Source organism: Actinia tenebrosa, unplaced genomic scaffold, assembly GCF_029948245.1.
Source record: "Actinia tenebrosa isolate PJP-AT-01 unplaced genomic scaffold, QUT_ActTen_1.0 PGA_scaffold0__85_contigs__length_37466705, whole genome shotgun sequence".
Taxonomy (NCBI): domain Eukaryota; kingdom Metazoa; phylum Cnidaria; class Anthozoa; order Actiniaria; family Actiniidae; genus Actinia; species Actinia tenebrosa.
In genome coordinates this window covers 3,479,289-3,493,352 of record NW_028292569.1, presented here as the reverse complement: position 1 = coordinate 3,493,352, position 14,064 = coordinate 3,479,289, and the positions used below count along the sequence as shown (strand labels likewise).

Genomic DNA, 14,064 nt, shown 5'->3' with positions numbered 1-14,064 from the left:
TATATTTTCTCATGGATTCTTTGATGTAATCTGGGATATTCTTTTCTGCTTGGCTGGCAGACCATTACATTTTGATTTTTGTAACCACAATTTACCCCTCAACCAACCTTAGGTGAGAATATTAGGAATATCTATTATTTTGTTCTCATCTTCCAGAATTTCCACTTGATTCCCCTTATATTAGAAAATTCAATGCTTGTCTAGAGAGAGAAGAAATTTGTATCTTGGATACGGGTTTCCTGTGGCGCAACGCAATAAAATCAATCATGTTTTGCATCAGCCAATCAGATTGCGTGGCGTAGCATAGAACTACCGGAAGTAAAATGTTACTCGGATACGAATCTAAAATTTCCCCCAAAACGCTGGAAATTTCGAAATGAAAAATGTCTGCATAGATAAGGACTTTCACCAGAGGGTTCATTTGTAGTTTTCGTATTAATTGGAAGTCGTTAGACATTTTTATTCCCTTAGAAAAGTCACTAAATATTTATTCAACTGTTAATCACGTGTTAAAGGCTGTCCAATCAGAGAGCATCAAGAAGTTCTATTACGTCACAACTAGTAAATGTACTTCCTTCGTAAACTTGACTTGTTGTGGTGAAGACGAAAGAAAAATTAAGGTCGCTTTTTCATCCATTTTATACCGTTAAAAAACATGCCTGCTAAACAAAGAATGCGCCTTGCTAACAATAAACACAGCCAGAACGTAAATACCAGAGGAAACGTTCCTAAAACTTTGGTAAGTGAGTAATTTATTCACGAGTTGATTGCGATCTGGTGTACGAAATAAAAATGGCGTCGTCGAAGAGCGACCACTTCTCGACTTTTTGTAGTATCAATTTAAGTTTCTATATATTTTAATTTTAAAGAAAGCACAAGAAGAGAAATATGCTGTTGGACCAATCCTTTTGGGGTTGTTTATCTTTGTCGTCTGTGGATCAGGTTGGTATAAAGTGGATTTTTATTCTTTTCAAACGAACATGAACTGATCCAAGCTAAATTCAACTACGTGTCTACGTATTGATAAACATTCTTCACCTAGACTGCCTCTCTTTCGATCTCTCTCCTTTTTTTTCTTTTTTTGGTTACCTTTTTCCTTTTTTCCCAACAGCGATATTCCAGATTATCCAGAGCATTAGAATGGCATAAACGTGGATTTTTTAAAACCAAGAATTCAACTACAACCGCGACGACAACAACATATAAGACATGACGACAATATAAATTATACAAATTATCTTAACAGAACTTTCTCTATTTCTCTTCTCGCTAGTCAATGACTTTTCGTCTATATACATGCGTTTGTTGTATCATGTTTTCCTCGTTTAGATGAGCTGGTTTATATCTGTGAAATTCTTGTAAACCTGGTTCGAATGTTCCATGTGATGTATTGAGTAATATTAATACTTCTTAGATTTCGGTTAACCATTGTCTTTGTATTATAAGTAAGTAAAGTCCTTGATAGTATAGAAGACGAAAAAATATTTTGTGTGAATAAAAGCGACTAAATATTTAACTAAAGATATCATTGGCTTTTATTTTAAATTATTATTTGTTAGGGGGATTTTGAATATTGAAGCCTGGAAATTTTTTCTTCTTGAAAGACTTATTGTCTATAATTATTAGACACTTGATTTTGATAACGCACTAAAATTGTGGTATGACTGCATGACCAGGACATGAAATTAGACATGTTTTGGTGACTTGACTTTGAAGTGATACTTGTGGGTCAATTGATGGGGAGGTAAGGGTTCTGGATTTTATTGTGGAAGATATTGTATGACATGAATCATGCACTTGAACCCTTTTTGAAAATAATATTGTATCGTGCATATCCAAAAAGACATACATTTTTTTCAAAAATGACTAACAAAGAAGCTGCTTCCTATTTTTGAGGCATCTTCTTCCAACCTTAGGTGTTCCTACTTTCAAACGAGCCTTAGCTGTGATTTATCTACCCTGTGTTTCAGAGGCTCTCTCACTTCGGTGCTTCTCAGTTGACTGATTGGTTATCATGAGAGCCTTAGAAACCCAGGGTATGATCTACCAAGGCAGTTGTGAATGTACATGCATTTCATTTTAAAGCTGGCACCACCTTGCATTGAACAATATAAAAGCTGTTTAATCCTAGCATGCCTGACTGTTTTTGTAAAATGGAAAAATCACAATTTATTGGCAAGAAATGGCCACATTTTATTGTCAACCAAAACATATATATCAGCAACAACAAGTAAATGGATAACCAAACTTACAGCTTATTGAATGCCTTGTAAATAAAAGGCAAATGAAATTGCTAGTTTCTTTTTCTTTCAATAAACGTGAAACTTCTAACATAGACTATTGGTAGTTTATAGACTGGCCATTGGACATAAACTTGAGCAGCTTTGATCTTTTGAGTTCAAAATATCTGGGATGCAAGGCTTAGTAAAATAACAAAGAAATGGCACAAATTGCTTTGCAAAAAAGTGAGATCTCTTTTCTATTTACCTGATAGCCTAACAGCCAATTCACCATTTTCCATATATGGGTTCACTGGTCAAACACAATGTGCTCAAGCAGGGTGCCAAGGTACTTTCAAAGGATTATTCAAATTTAAACCTTGCAAACCTCAACTAAATGCTTCGTGTTTGACCAGTGAACCAATGTATGGAAAATGGTGAATATAATTTATTTAAACTTCTGATTGTATGCAGTGATGTTGAGAGCAGTAGCCCCTCTCCTCTCAAATTCATTTTCATCTCAGAACATAGTGGTAGGGAGTATAATCGGTTTTTTAACACTTTTGGAACACAGAAATGCACAACGAAAATTCTATTTTCTGGCTCCTTCTTTGGGTACCAGACAATATTATTTGTAATTCAATAGAAACTGAACAAGACCCCAAGTTATAAAAGAACAATGGTAACAAAGAATACAATCCATAGCAGTTGGTGGTGCATGCACAAGGACCCTACTTTGTTCCATATCAGGACAACTGAAAGTTCTGTGTGACTAAACGGTTGTATATGGTGGACTATCCAAACATCAATAGAAAAGCTGGATTTGTCAGACATTTAGAGCCAAAATGCACAGAACCCCTGCCGTAGGAGGCTTTGCACCATCACATGATGGCAGCCATGACAGGAGGTACAACAATAGTCTTTTTCCTTCTTTAGCCAGATTCAATATTGTTCCCGACTCCTGTCATGGCTGCCACCATGTGATGGTGCAAAGCCTCTATACCTCTCATGGATTACAAGCCAAAAACATCAGTACCACAGGTTTCCCCATAATACAACACACATTTTGAAAAGAATTTTTAAATTGATCACTTGTTTAGCCAAAATTTAGTTTAGAGCCAAAACACATGCACTACTACCCCCAGCAGTGCATCCAGAATAATGTTTTAACATTATTCTTAAAAGGGGGTAACTGTAACCTAGAAAGGCATTATATAGTTCTCTTTTCAGATGTTGCCTTATTTTTATTCTTATTTTCAAACTTCAAGGGGGGTACCTAGCCACCAGATCCACCCCCTTGGATCATCCCTTGCCCCTACCCACCAAGTCCGGAACCCTTGCTGTTACTTTGTATCTCATAAAAATTCCGTACCACAGGTTTCCCATTTATACAAAACCCTCAAACTCAACATCATATGCATGTTGCTCCATGCATCCCAACTTTAAGAGATGGAATGCACAGGCTAACGCTCATCGAGTATGCAACAACTGACCATGTATACTTGAAGCCATTGTTAATATTCAATTAACAACAGCAAGTTTAATGTTCTGAATGGTTTTAAATCATTTTTTTCTTGATGAAATCTGAATCGTCATAAGTCTACTTCATAAACAACATGTTCTAAGGAAAAATACTTCGAAGTATAATAATTATAATACATGGTTCTTGCAGAACTCAAAATAGTACCATAATTAATATTTGTATTATCTTCACTAATGTACAAGTACTAGATATTCTTTTGATAGGTCGGAAATTATCCATACCTCCAACTGAATTCCATGAGCTAGGGTTGTGGGGGTCAGAGAAAGAACAAAATTACAGAGTTTGTATGGAAGAAAATTGGAATTTCTGGGAATAGAGAAAGGGGTTTGGATAATTTCTGGAACTACACAATCTGGATAACTTCTGTTTTGAATCAAGTAGAGTGCAAATCATATATCCATGAAAAAGTTAACTAACAAAATCATACAAATTAGTGCAAAGTTTTGTAGGTCTACTGAACTTACTAGTTCGTGCAGTTTCTTACAATTTTATTTTTACCGATATATGGTATGCACTCTATAAATCAGTGATGGAAGTTTGTTTGAATTCTTTCATATTTGCTTCAAACTCTGACACAGTTCAAAATATTGAACAGTGGTGCACATGTTAATTTCTTAAACTGGAAGATTTTAGTTTTTAAAGGCTTGAAATATTTATTTTTCTCGATGAGGTCAGTAAGATAATAACTAGACACTCCAAAATATAAGCTTATAATTTTACATTGTGTAGTTCCAGAAATCATCCATACCCACCCCACAGAGGAATTTGGAATTTCTGAAGAGTAGGGGGGTCAGAGAAATAACAAAAAGTACAGAGTTTGTATGGAAGAAAATTGGAATTTCTGGGGGGTAGGGGTGTGAAAAATTCCTCCGTGAGGGGGGTATGGATAATTTTTGGAACTACACATTTCTCTGCATGTTTCTGTGAAATCATATCTTTTACAAATTTTATTCTTCAAGCCAATAGCTGACTAATATCCATCTTGACCTTGCATCAAATAATTCAGTGCAAGAATTGTACATTTTTCATCTGTCAGATTATTGTTGATACTACTAATGATTCTGTATGCAAAGAGAAAGCAAACGACAGCAAGATGGAGGAATATTGTCTGACTTACTAAGACATATTTGAAGGCTTTGCTACCTAATTCAGCCCTAAGTATTACTGGTATGCATCACCTACCATAGTACTAATAATCCTATTTTCAAGAGATTGTTTTCATTCACAGCTGAATTTTTTTTTTTTTTTTTTTTACTGAACTCAACCATTAATTTCTTAAAGTAGCTCCATAGTGACAATTAGACAATTTTAAAGTCCTTCATCTGACTAAAAGACTCTAAGTTAGCTTTGTCAACTATTGTATCTTCTTTCAGCTAATGATTCAATAGTAGTGATTGCTGTAGTACGGGCCATGATGGACATTCAGATGCTACTTGTGTCCATACAAGGCCACATGACTCTTCATTTCTTAGCTACACAATCAGAAATCTTCACAGATCTAGACACCAAAGACTCTGCCAGGAGTTTTCACAATTTTTTTTTTTTTGCATTAAAAAAAATTATAGTGCATCATTTACCAAGGTGGCAAATAGCTTCTTTACTAAACAATCACTGGTAGATATCTACCAAAAATTTTCTTGTTGGTTGTAGCGACCTATGGTGTTTTGTGAGGCTAGTTGTTTCAGGATCTTCTACTTTTCTTGTGGTCATGTAGTTTGGGTAGTATCTATTAATTGTTTTAATTTTTCATTTTCTTGCTTGAGATCTTGGTTTTCTTCTTTTAGTTTTGTAATAGTGTCTTTTAAAGTTTGTACTTCTTCATGAACTACTGTTAATAATGCTGACTTGATTTGAGTAATTTGATCCTGGAATAAGAAATACAAAGAAACATTAGTAAGAAACATTCATGAAAATCATGGTGTATTGTGTATGAATTGGAAGCCTGTATTTTAGGCTAACATTTCAAAGCAGGTATTTTATCAAATAGAGTCAAAACCAAAAAATTATGATTCAAAGAAAATAATTTCTACAAAGATTTTACACACAGTAAGCTGTAAATTACATATATTTAAAGTGCATATAAGGTGTGTATTTGCTTAGATTGCAGTCATTTGGAGAAGATGCACAATCTATATAAATAAACCACAAATATAGACTACACCTACTGAGCCGCTTTTTTCTTAAGTTTTATAAGAAAGTTAAGGTTTGGATGGATATTTAGATTTTATTTTTCAGTAGACCCGATTAATTTTTTTTTTTAAGTTTATCAATATCTTGCATGCCCAGCCCTCCCTGTCATATTAATAATGGAAATTTCATTTAGTCTTATCGCATGTGGTACTACTAACATCAGTATTTCTTAACTCACTTTATGTTTATTTGATCATTCATTTCAGTTTATTAATGTAGGAGGGCCATAATGGAAACTACTGGGCTACCAGTAATGTATGCCACTCTCATTAATAAAGTCAATTTATTTTATTTATTTATTTATATTCATTTTTTAACATGACCCACACACATAATAAAAATGGATCATCATGGAACTCCTTTTTCATGCTTACCATTGCTGTTGCTATAGTATTGACAATAGGGAGCTCTTCTATAGTTGATGTTGATTCACTGCAAACAAAGATAAGATATGACTCATTAATCGACATAAACAGACAGATTCAGCAAAGTTAGTCTAAGTTAATTTCCAGGGTGAAAAATAGTTTTTAAGGTAATAACTTTCTAGTTGATTAAAAATGGCTGGAAGCATTTCAACTTTATTACAGCATCTAAAGGATGTTTGCTTGATGCTTTGGGAATTAATTTTTTTAACAATAAATTGTTTTCCAAAAATAGCAATAAAAAAGGTGTTTGCCATAAATAAGGGATATAGGCAATGCCCCTTTTGGTAGCATGTCTTTTCATATGGCTTAAACATATTAAAACATTTAATAAAAACAAAACCATAAACAATGTGAATTAATTGATTGTGAAGTCAGGTGTGAAAAGCATTTCAAATACTTAAAGCAGTGCCATGACCAGAAGATTTTTAAAATTCAGAACACTAAAACACTAAAAACAAAAATAAAATTTCTCTCTCTCATCTCAACAGACAAATGAAATGGAACCAATGAAAATTGAAAGAGAAATTCATGAAAGCAGGAAGCATAAAAGAGGATGTAATAGAGATATTAATTGCCGTCACTCCTATGGTTGATAGGTTGCAGACATACTCAATCATTCTGTCATCTATACATCAGATTACCAAATAAAATTAAATTAAATTGCAGCTTATTTGGAGAACAGAATAATAAATTTTATAGTCCTAAGAAAGTAAGATTTCCTTGTTTTGTCCTTCTGTTTGAGTAGATTTGGGATATGCTGCAAAAGAATAATCTTTGGCATTTTTCAGCAAATAAAAAGCTGTCATTTTACAGACATAATTGATGTCAATAGCTGTAATTCAGCTGCTATTACAGATGAGCCCAGAATGAGATACTCTTTTATTCAAGAATCATACAAGTAAGGCTATCAGGTCGATACAATGCTTGTTCTCTCATTTGCATCTCTTTTGCATACATCCATAATATTTGCTATTATATCGATTGGACACACAATGTTCAGGAATGATTATGTCACACTTTGAGTAGAAAGAGGTTTTTTTTTTTCAAAAAAAGGAGTGAAAGTCTCAAAGAAACTTTCATGAAATATATATAGCCTTGCTTGCTTAGACATTCATAAAAATTGTTTGGACCATAGACACAACAATTTTAATTAATGATAGCAGGTTAAACAATATTAGGAATGAGAATATTTGTGAGAAATATTTACATGTATTATGAACTGTGGGAATGAGAGATTGTGATTGGCTGAGATCAATATGATAATGATTCCACTTTCTCCTGATTGGATACAATTTTTACTGAAACCTTTTTACTGAGCATCTTGAATGGCTAACTTTGTAAAAGTGGTAGATAGTGTGTTTGCAGTGTAATTTGAGTTTTTTTGTACAATAAAAAAAGGACTTGAACAACTATCACTTATGGTTTGTGCTAGAGTGATTTTCCACAGACCATGAAATAGTAGATCACTAGAGTTGAGGTTAGTTTATCTATATTCCCATTGTTGTGTTTCTATTTGTCTGCTAGAAACTGCTTCATGGTCTGAGGAAAATCACTCTAGTACCTTAAATGGCATGGATCATATCATACAGTAATAAAGATTAAGTAGAAAACCATTAGCATACAGTTGTAGACTTCTAAATTTTAAAACCATTGCTCAAGATGCTTAAGAAAAAATTAGAAATTTTTTGTACGCTACTAAAATACGAGTTCTACTGTTTAAAAAACAATATGAAAATATTTTTCTTGTTCTAAAAAGTTTATGGAAATGGGATTAATTCTGTGAAAGGGAAAAACTTTTTGTGTTATATTAGAGATTAACTTTGAATGAAAATGTCATGTGATACAGAAACTTAGTGGGAGATTCTTGGCACAAATTTATGCACCTGAAAACTTTATTTGAATTTTTTCCTTAAAAACAAAATAGAACATATTCCTATTTACCGGCATATATTAAGTCAAATATTTTCCAGTAAAATGGATTATATTTTGCAAGAAAAATAAGCATAAACTGAAGTTCAATGATATGCACTTCTCCTATTGCAAGATTTGCATCTCACTATATTTGCATCTTGCAATGGAGACAAGATTGACTGATTGCCTGATTCTTATACTTTATTTACAGAATGACAAAAACCATCCGTGAAATTGAATCAAGGTAAAGATAAAGAGTTCTCCATAAATAATGAAAAAAGCCTAGCATGTCCAGCTCTTTAAGATATTGGCGCAGCTTTCTATAAATTTATTGAATTTGCAAGTTCTGATTCACACAGCACAACATAGACAGCGTTAGAAGCTCAAATATGAATATCATAATAGGTAAAGCACCAGCATTAAACTCAGCACTATTCTACACTTGAGAACTATTCCACACTTGAGAAATAAAGGAAGTAGAGATCAAGATCTTGAAACATGTCAGGCATATGTGTTTTCTAGACTAGCCAATTGGAGTAAGATTTTGGGATTTAACTGGATCAAAAACATCCCCATCATTACCTCGGCAAAAATATAATTGTTAATACTGCATATATAATGAAACTTTCATTAAGAATGGGATTTACGATACAGCATAATAAATACAGTTTTCTTTGTCTAATACTGAAACTATATGGCATTGAGAATAGTGTAGATCAAATATTTTCATTTTGTCGGACATCTACAAAGACTGTATTATTGTATTATGCAAGTAGGAAATACTTCATTTTATCTCTTGTAACGAATCAAGAATGAGAAAAGGCATTGGATTAGAATTTAGCTGAAGCAGAAATAATTGTCAAACATTTCCTGTCAAAAAATCTATGATTGACAAAGGTATTGACAAATCATCAGGACTGCCTGCTATTGCATTCTTATTACAACCAGATATGAACAGAATAAAATCTTTATGCAATAAGAGATCCAGAAGAAATATTCACGCCATTCTCATAAGAAAAACCACGTATAAACTAAACTGCTCTCATATTGCATAAAAATGGTAATATGACTTTTGTGGAAACATAGCAGTTTAGATTTCTTCAATATTCAAAGACTTTAAAGGGGGACTAGCAAGAAAATCTTCCGAAATTTAAAAATTTAATTCGGCTAAAACCTCAATGGAATAATCTTTAAGAGATTAATAATCACTGGTTGAAGTTTTTTCTTCATATTCCAAAGGGAAGTATTATATTTTTACGAATTTTTATAGGTGTCTGTGACACCATACAAGCAACACTAAACATCGCTCCATACACTTCTTTGTAAATAACCTCATGTTTTACTTTATTTGTATTAAGCCCAAAGGTCCGCCTATTGATTTTTTTTTTGTTTTTTAGGGACTTAACATACATAACTTGTGGTTAGAATCATTTTATGGTATCTTTTCTTCAATGCTGAGTATAAAACTAGAAGATATACAAAGAAAATTTACAAAATACAAAGAAATGTATGGAGCGATGTTTAGTGTTGAGTGTATGACGTCACAGACTCCTATAAAAATTCGCAAAAATGTAATACTTCCCATCCGAATATCAGGAAAAAACTTTAACCAGTGATTATTAGACCTTTTAGGGTTGTTCCAGTAAAATTTCAGCTGAACTGAAATTCGGACGACTTACATGCTAGTCCCCCTTTAAAAGTCATAAGCAATATATTTTGAAGAATTTCTATTTTAAAAAACTACCTATAACACCAGCCTTCGCAATATTTTCCCCTAAAAAAACTACAAATGAGCAAAAACTAGGAATAACTATTTGGTGCTCAGTAACAACTAAAACGTCTGATTAAATCAAATTTGTTTTTGGATTTCAGTAGTTATCCTGACAGTATCTTTGAAGAGTGAATTATTGATTACAAAGGACAGCAAATAAGTTGGTCACAGACAAAAACCCGCTAAGATATAAAAAAATACTGGCTATCCATTTAGTATTTATGGATTTTAAATATATATTTAAGCAGTTGGTGGATACTGAAGTTAAAAATTACAAACTAGCTTATGCGAGAAAGTGATGTTAGAAATTTAATATTTCTAGAGTTTTTTCAGTTCGATTCTTAAGACCTTACAATGAGATTTGATCATGAAAGTTATATACATATATTTAAAAATTAAAATGCAGTAGTGTTTTTAATTGCAATGAAATCTCACCATATTCACAGAGATAACTGTCATAGCACAGTATCAGCTAAAATAGAAAAGGAAATAAGGAATATACAGCAAAGGTAAAATATAAACCTATATTTAAAATGTCTTTATGTTTTCAAATAAAGGATGCAATTATTTTGCCAAAAAATGTTGAAAACTGTGGAACAAACAAGAAAAATATTTAAATAAGTATTTATTTCTGGCTGAAATTTAGCAGATTCATAATATCTATAAATACTAAACAACATTTAGCCTTAAGGGCAGACAAATGAAATCATGGCAAAAATTTTTCTACATATTGATGTTTGAACAAGATGACCACTTTCTTGAGATTTAAAATTATATCAATCAAGACATATGTCAAGACGTTTGCACTAAAAATCTGAATGTCTGCGGGATTTTTTGAACATAGAATTTTCAAAATAGCAACATTAGTGACAGAAACAGCTCAAGGAGGACAAGAGGTTACTTGTAATGTAATGAGCAGTTGACCTAGACTGGAACTGATTGCACTTGAGAATTGTCAAATAGGTATAAAACAACCAAAATCTTGAAATAAAAGTCTGATTCTCTGGGGAGGCTTTGGAATTATCTAGCTTAAGAAAAACTTATTTGGAAGACATTTTAAATTTGAACAAGAGCTGGAACATGACTTTGTAAAAGAAACAACAAATTCTGAAAATGAATGTGTGTGATTCACTTTAGCTTTATCAGAAATTGTTTTACATAATCTAGCAACAATAATGCAGAAATTTGTGCTTTTCTTTTCGCAAATTTAACAAGGTATGTTAGGTATTTTAGTCTAACAGGAATTGGCAACATACTTTGAATGTTGAGGTAACAGGTAATTGTAATACTACCCTTCAAATGCCATTTCCTTGTCTGATAATTTTACTTGCTGATCAGAATTACACATGAATAATTTGCTACAATTTGAAATACCAAATGATGAAGCACAACTCAAAGGTTAAAAATTCTTTGAAGATCTTTAGATTGTATATTAACTATGAAGAAAATGTCAAAGGATCCAAATAAGATATAACTAAAATTTCAAGAATATATATATATTTTGGGACAAAATATCTATATAGATGAGGTTTAGAGGGGAACCACAGACTATTATTAAATGTCATAAGATTCAAAAACCAATATTATTAATTCCTAGATAGAAACCAAAATAAACACAGCTATGGGCTGCAACCAGAAATTTCAAATTTTCAACCAGAGATCTTAATTGGATTAGCATATTGCTTATCCAAGTGCAGGAGTTTATTTGATGCTAAAGAAAATGAAATATGAAATAAAACCCTTTGTTAATTGTTGTATTCAACTAAAAACAAAACCTTCAAACAATCTAATGATTTAATTTTTTTGGGTATGCTACGATTTTTTTTCGAAAAAGTTACAAAAAGGTGTTTTAGGGTGACCCTATTGAAATGTACGATATGTGAAATCAACATTGGTCTTTTTTTCGCTTCACTAAAAAATTTTCATCTAAGTTAAAAAGAAAGAAATAAAACATATCAACCTGTTTGAAAGTGAAGGATACTTTAAAAACAACCGTAATCAATTATGGTACCGTATGCGAGCAAAACAAAATGGTTGCAGGAAAATTACCACGTTAACTACGTTGGACCCAGCGACCCTTTCTTTAATAGATCTTTGGACCATTATCATTCGTTCAAAGGAAGATGACTGCCTTGAGGGATTAGAGTTTTCACAATAATACTAGCAGCAAACACCTTTGATATCCTAATCTAAGGATTCAAGGATTTCTTGTGCAACCAGTTAACTTGGATTTAGGTAGAAATGTAAACAAATATTATATGTATTTGAACAAAAACTGGATGCTAGAAATTTATAGACTATTACGAAGGATGGCGAGCAGAGAATGCTTATCAATCCATCGAGGGCAAAAAAATATCGATTTGTAAACTACTTGGAAATGATTTTTGTCAAAGATGGTACGTTTAGAGCTGCTTTGAGCTAAATATGGAAAATTCGTACCACGTTGTACATTCAACATTTTTCTTTCACTGAAGTTAACCATGATCAATAAATTATTGAGTATCGGGAGTCAGTAACTCGAACACCGGGATTCAAAGTTTTTGTGGTAAAAAGAGACAGTTATAGAGACACCAATTATTCAAACACTGAACCGTAGGACTTAAAATATATATCATAAAAATCTAAGCCACCCTCGCTTTGAACGTTTAACTTCAAGGCGAAGAGAGCGTAGACTTACTCAAGGTTAATGATGAAAAGGTAAATTATACACCGTGAAAAGATGAAAAAACTTACTGACGTTTCGGACGCTAGTCCTTCGTCGGAGTATTTTACTCCGACGAAGGACTAGCGTCCGAAACGTCAGTAAGTTTTTTCATCTTTTCACGGTGTATAATTTACCTTTTCATCATTACTGTTTCATTAGAAACACCGACGCAGCTCACACTAGTTTTTAGCTAGTTATATCTTTTTATTACTCAAGGTTACACGTTGTAAGAATAAACATTGCTATTTTCCTCACCTCTGGGCATTTCCAACTGCATGACGTGCTATTTCGGGTAAAGTTTCTATTCTTTCGTTAACTGGTAAAGTTTTACTAGAAGCCGAAGATCCTAAATCCGAGAAATCTTGATTTGTGGTAGCACTACTTAAATGTGGATCCGACTCTTTCTTTCGCAATGTAGCTTCGAAGTTCACAATGGCCGGCGCTATACTTGGCGTTTGGCCCGGCAAATAATTAAAGGTTACTTCCACAGCGTTTCTGTGGTCTTGTAGAGAAGGATCATTTGAGGCTGACGTCTCAGCAGAGACATGATTCGAATTGAAAATCCCTGAACTAGAAGCAGTACTCGCACTCCAAGGTCCTTCGCGAGTATCTGCATTGCTCTGAGTCGAAGTTGAACTGGTTGGAGGTTGTTCAAAGTCATGGCACAGCCATCGTCCTCGCCTGTAAGGCTCATTTCTTTGAATTTTAACGACCTTAAATCGTGATCCCCCATTTCCATTGCCAGAGTGTTCTCTCGTTTCTACTTGGATTTCTGTAACATCACTTTCGTTTAGATCCTCTATGTCGTAGCCATTACTGTCACCTCGACTGTGCGCTCGCGTTTCAGTTACGCTAGTAATTTGAAATGCACTTTTCTTTTTTGGACCTGGGTTTGCACCAAGCTGTGTAGAAGAGGCTGTAACTAAAAGAGAAGGAGTATTTATATCATCCAAAGGAGTGCTTTGGAAGTGCACGGAAGGAGTGTGAAACGCCTCCTGACCATGCGGAACGTCTTGCTGTTGTTGTTGGTTCATGTCATTGTCCACTCCTTCTGCCATCAACTCTTCAAGAAAGCTCGAACCAAGGCCTAGCAAAGCTAAATAACCAACCAATGTCCATGACAAAAATGAGATCAATTCGAGCCTTTTTTCGCCTTAAATCAAGGCAAAATGTGGCTAAAATGGCGCTGCACTACACACGACCATGGCGCTTAGATATCTACAGACATGACGTCGTATTCTTGTTCCCCTCTCAACCAATTACAGCTCGAGTTGCCATTTTTGGCAACGGCTCACTATGAA

General features: G+C 33.5%; 2 protein-coding genes across 2 annotated transcripts; one reads left to right on the top strand and one right to left on the bottom strand.

The window, feature by feature from the left end:
• Positions 1-565: 565 nt before the first annotated feature.
• LOC148913258 (stress-associated endoplasmic reticulum protein 2-like) lies at positions 566-1,521 on the top strand. Its single transcript, XM_089027535.1, has 3 exons — positions 566-739; positions 870-942; positions 1,112-1,521. The coding sequence occupies exons 1-3, from the start codon at positions 656-658 to the stop codon at positions 1,147-1,149; spliced, it is 195 nt and encodes a 64-aa protein (XP_088883661.1). The 5' UTR covers positions 566-655; the 3' UTR covers positions 1,150-1,521.
• Positions 1,522-4,389: 2,868 nt separating this feature from the next.
• LOC116301646 (uncharacterized) lies at positions 4,390-14,002 on the bottom strand. Its single transcript, XM_031710733.2, has 3 exons — positions 13,019-14,002; positions 6,327-6,384; positions 4,390-5,627 (listed from the first exon to the last, which is right to left on the bottom strand). Exons 1-3 carry the CDS (start codon positions 13,819-13,821, stop codon positions 5,469-5,471), a joined length of 1,020 nt encoding a protein of 339 aa, XP_031566593.1. The 5' UTR covers positions 13,822-14,002; the 3' UTR covers positions 4,390-5,468.
• Between the last annotated feature and the right edge of the window lie 62 nt (positions 14,003-14,064).